Below are 4730 nucleotides of genomic sequence, written 5' to 3'. Positions count from 1 at the left end.
TATGAATGAAGGGAGTTTGTATTGATAAGCTCTATCAGAAGGCATGGTAAGTTTGATCCACTAGCCAGATCCAGTCTATCCTGAAATTATAGTTTAAAGTAACTGTATTGAGAAATAGGTTTGCCTTTCTTAGTAATGAAAATTGCGGTTCAAAAAGTTTGTCTCATTGAAGAATCAACACACCAGTACTCAAAGTATAAGTCTATCTCATCACTTTTTTCTAATATAGGATGAAATCTAGGATGAACAAAGGAATACAATTATTTGTAAATTGTATAACTAATAGAATCAATTGGGAAAGTTGCTTTTTGCATAAAAATTTATCACAAAAATTTTGTTATTCTCAACAAATTTCTTTTATGTTTTTTTTTCAGGTTTTTGTAAAAAAAAAAAAAAACAGAAGTGTTCAGTTTTCAGTCAAAACATTTTGTTCTTTAGTCACCAGAAACTTCTTCCTGTTATTGTTTTGAGGAAAGTCCCAAAATTATTTTATTGACTGATTGATTTGTAAAAAACTCTGTTTCATCAAAAAGACAGTGTCCATCAAAAAAATGTGAGAATGGAAAATTTCCAAGCAGCTCTAATACATTAACCTGTGGAATTTACTGGTATAGTAACTTTAATAAGGCAAAGAAGAAAAGAAGAAAATTTTACTGTGTTTCTGAAAAACAGTTTTGTTGTTATTTGTCTCTCCCTGCTTGCCTGGCTTGTCTTCTAGAGTGTAAGATTTTTGGAAATGGGCTGGATTCTGTGCTATGTTTGTGCCATGTTCCACACAATGGAGTCCCAACCATAGATGGGACCTTAAGGTTCTACCAGAAGACACACACTAAATGATAAAGATAATTTCTAATTTCTGATGTCAATCCCTTGTTCCTGAGAATTTTGGTTGGGATTTTCTAAAGGGTCTATGTAGGACCAGCTGGAAATTGGAATTTCATTTTTTGAAAAAAAGAAAAAAAAATCTCAAGATTTCAAGCTATGTTTTGTTCTGATATGGAAAGAACACAAGACTTTTCAAAAAGAGATGTACAGAATATCAACCCACTACAGCCAGGTGGTTAGAACAGTTACCCAGGTCATGGGAGAATCATGTTCAACTCCCATGTCTGGTAGTTTCAGAAGTAGAACTCAGACCTTGGCAAGTGCACGTGCCACCAAGCTATGGCATTAGTTCTTATCATTTGTTCTCACTTTGATCAGTAATTCCATCCTGAACTTAAGAACATACCCAGATGACACTTTTGTTGAAACCACTATGTTTCCATGAAATATTTCTGTTGCAGCAAAATGGTATTTTTCAACGTAAAAAAAAGTTTTGTCTAATTATTTATTGTATCGTATTGTATTTTTCCCAGCTCTAGGCCTAAGTAGCACAACTCCCATTGAAGACCAGGGAGTATAAGTGTCTTAGGAACAGAAGTCCTAATGACATTCAGTGGAGACTTGTGGTCCTAGGTCGTCACTTAAGTGTTTTTTAAAATCCCAGTCATTTTCCTGAGCAGCAAGCAAGGTTATCTTGAAGGTGAGGCATGAAGACAATGGGACAAATCGTGAGGTTTTCTCATGGGTGAATGGAGTGGGGTTGATGGGCTAGACCAGCAACAGGGGAAAGCTGCCATTGGGTCAGCCATCCCACTGACTCCTCATGGGTCATAGAGGAATAAGGAGTGGAGCTCTTATCTCTGTTGCAGAGCCCAAAAGATGCACAAGAACAGACTGGTGTTACATAAGAACATAAGAAAGGCTGTACCGGGTCAGACCAAAGGTCCATCTAGCCCAGTATCCTGTCTACCGACAGTGGCCAATGCCAGGTGCCCCAGAGGGAGTGAACCTAACAGGCAATGATCAAGTGATCTCTCTCCTGCCATCCATCTCCACCCTCTGACAGACAGAGGCTAGGGACACCATTCCTTACCCGTCCTGGCTAATAGCCATTAATGGACTTAACCACCATGAATTTATCCAGTTCTCTTTTAAACCCTGCTATAGTCCTAGCCTTCACAACCTCCTCAGGCAAGGAGCTCCACAAGCCAACTGTGCGCTGCGTGAAGAAGAACCTCCCCCTATCTGTCTCAAACCTGCTGCCTATCAACCTCACCTGATGACCCCCAGTTCCCGTATCATGGGAATAAGTAAATATCTCTTCCTTATCCACTTTCTCCACATCACTCATGATTCTATATACCTGTATCATACCCCCCCCTTAGTCTCCTCTTTTCCAAGCTGAAGAGTCCCAGCCTCCCCAATCTCTCCCCACACAGGACCCGTTCCAAACCCTTAATTTCAGTTGCTCCCCTCTGAACCCTCTCCAGTGCCAGTACATCCCCCTTGAGATGAGGAGACCACATCCGCACGCAGCACTCAAGATGAGGGCGCACCATCGATTCACACAAGGGCAATAATACATTCTCAGTCTTATTCTCTATCCCCTTTCCAATGATTCCCAACATCCTGCTTGCTCCCCTGACTGCCCCTGTGTGGACATCCCCAGAGAACCATCCACGATGACTCCAAGATCCTTTTCCTAACTTGTTGTAGCTAAATTAGCCCCCATCATATTGTATGCATACAATACATACAAGTAGCACCTGCTTCCCTTCCCTTATCTTTAATCAGAGTTCCAGGTATTATAGCTGGGATTTTAGAAGGAGCCCTAAGGTGCCGAAATCCCTTAGAATTTCAGCCTGGAATCCTGTTCCTTGTATTTCACCAGGGAAGCGAGTTCAAGCAAGAGCCAGGTCTACCAGGTGCAGTGTCACATCCCACAATCCCACAGCCCATATAGGTATCTTGAAAGTATTTTAGGAGATGTGGGCAGAGTTTCAAGGCTGTGGATCTGCAGATATTTTATAGGTACCCTGATAGGGTAAGGTATTTGGCGCTTCACATTTGCACATCCAAAAGTGTGTTCAACGTGTTTAAATGCCTTTATAATTCCTCATGTTTTGACAGATGGACCTCATGGCTGGAGCAGAAAGAGAAAACCAAACCAGCGTGCAGAAATTCATACTCCTGGGTTTTCCCGGCCCTTGGTTTTTTCGGATTTCCCTTGCAGTGGTGTTTTCAATTATGTATTTCCTGACAATTGTAGGGAATATGTCTGTTATAGCTTTAGTGTGGACCCACCCATGGCTTCACACCCCCATGTACTTCTTCCTCTGCAATCTCTCCTTCCTGGAGATCTGGTACACCACGGCCTGCGTCCCCAAGGCCATTGGTGTCATGTTTGGGAAAAGCCAAACCATTTCCTTCACCGGCTGCATTCTGCAGTTGTATTTCATATTCTCTCTGGGATCTACAGAATGTCTCATACTGGCTGTCATGGCCTATGACCGCTATTTGGCTATATGTCATCCATTGCGTTACAGCTCCCTCATGAACAGCACCTTCTCTGCTCAGTTGGCCCTCATCTCTTGGCTGTGTGGGTTCCTGGCTATCTCTCTGCTGGCATCTCTAATATCCAGGTTGTCTTTCTGTGGCCCTAACATTATCAATCACTTCTTTTGTGACATAGATTCCTGTATAGCGCTTTCCTGCACTGACACAAGCCTCGTTGAGGTGGCAACTTTTATCATCTCTATTAATGTCCTCCTGGGCTCATGTGCAGTAACCCTAGTCTCGTACATTTACATCATCTCCACCATCTGTAGAATCCCCTCAGCCCAAGGCCGCCAAAAGGCCTTTTCCACTTGCTCTGCCCATCTCACTGTCGTAACTATCTGGTACGGCTCCACCATTTTTCTGTATGTCAAGCCTTCTGCACAGAACTCATTGGATCTAAACAAAATAGTCAACGTCTTTAACACTATTGTAACTCCTCTATTAAACCCTTTCATTTACACTCTAAGAAACAAAGAGGTGAAGCGAGCCTTGGAAAGGGCAATCAGTGGCATGTAAATTGGTTTTCAAATGATCTGCATTTAGTATCAATGTTATCAAAGAGACCAAAATTAAAATTTCCTGAAGGTCATTCTTATTGCATGTGAACATTTCTTTGTTTTACAAGTTTCCTCATTGACTATGACAACCTGATGTTGGCTTACAGATTAACTCAAGTGGGAGAAATGCAAATTTATTATGCTGAAAATTCCAAGTTGCTAAATTTGTGTGGCATTTGCCAGGATCTATATGGATGCACCCATTGATAATTACGTAGGGGCCTAGGCCTAAGGGAGTTGGGTAACAAGCTCCCATTGAATGTCAGATATAGAGTCAAGCTGACATTTTCAAAGGAATGTGTGCAAATTAATTGCCTAGATCTCTCTAAATTTCAAAACAAGTTAGATGACTAGCTTCCTTGTGCGCCTTTGAAATTCCCACTTTCACACTTTATCTCCCCTACTTACATTTATGATATATTTTCCAGTAGGGGGGACTTGTGTGATGCCATGGAACTGACTGTGACAGACATGGCAATTTCCTGCAATATCCTTGGGAGACCTTATTGAATTACTGTCCCATATTGATGTGTTAATAGAAGAGATTTTAGAACAACTTGATTAATTAAACAGTAATAAATCATCAGGACCAGATGATATTCACCCAAGAGTTCTGAAGGAACTCAAATATGAAATTGCAGGACTACAAACTGTAGTATGTAACCGATCACTTAAATCAGCCTATGTGCCAGATAATTGGATGGTAAGAAATATAATTCTAATTTATAAAAAGGGCCCCAGAGGCTATCCTGGGAATTACAGGTCAGTGATCCTAACTTCAATACTGGG

General features: G+C 41.2%; 1 protein-coding gene across 1 annotated transcript; it reads left to right on the top strand.

The window, feature by feature from the left end:
* Positions 1-2964: 2964 nt before the first annotated feature.
* Positions 2965-3913, top strand: LOC117887732 (olfactory receptor 6F1-like). Its single transcript, XM_034790441.1, has one exon. It carries the CDS (start codon positions 2965-2967, stop codon positions 3898-3900), a length of 936 nt encoding a protein of 311 aa, XP_034646332.1. The 3' UTR covers positions 3901-3913.
* The last annotated feature ends 817 nt before the right edge of the window (positions 3914-4730 follow it).

Source organism: Trachemys scripta, chromosome 14 (genome assembly GCF_013100865.1).
Source record: "Trachemys scripta elegans isolate TJP31775 chromosome 14, CAS_Tse_1.0, whole genome shotgun sequence".
NCBI classification, from domain to species: domain Eukaryota; kingdom Metazoa; phylum Chordata; order Testudines; family Emydidae; genus Trachemys; species Trachemys scripta.
Note: the sequence above shows the minus strand (reverse complement) of the source record. Positions and strands in the feature narration are given on the sequence as shown.

Excerpts from the sequence above, each read along its gene's own strand:
- LOC117887732 (XM_034790441.1), top strand. The coding sequence starts at position 2,965 with ATGGCTGGAGCAGAAAGAGAAAACCAAACCAGCGTGCAGAAATTCATA.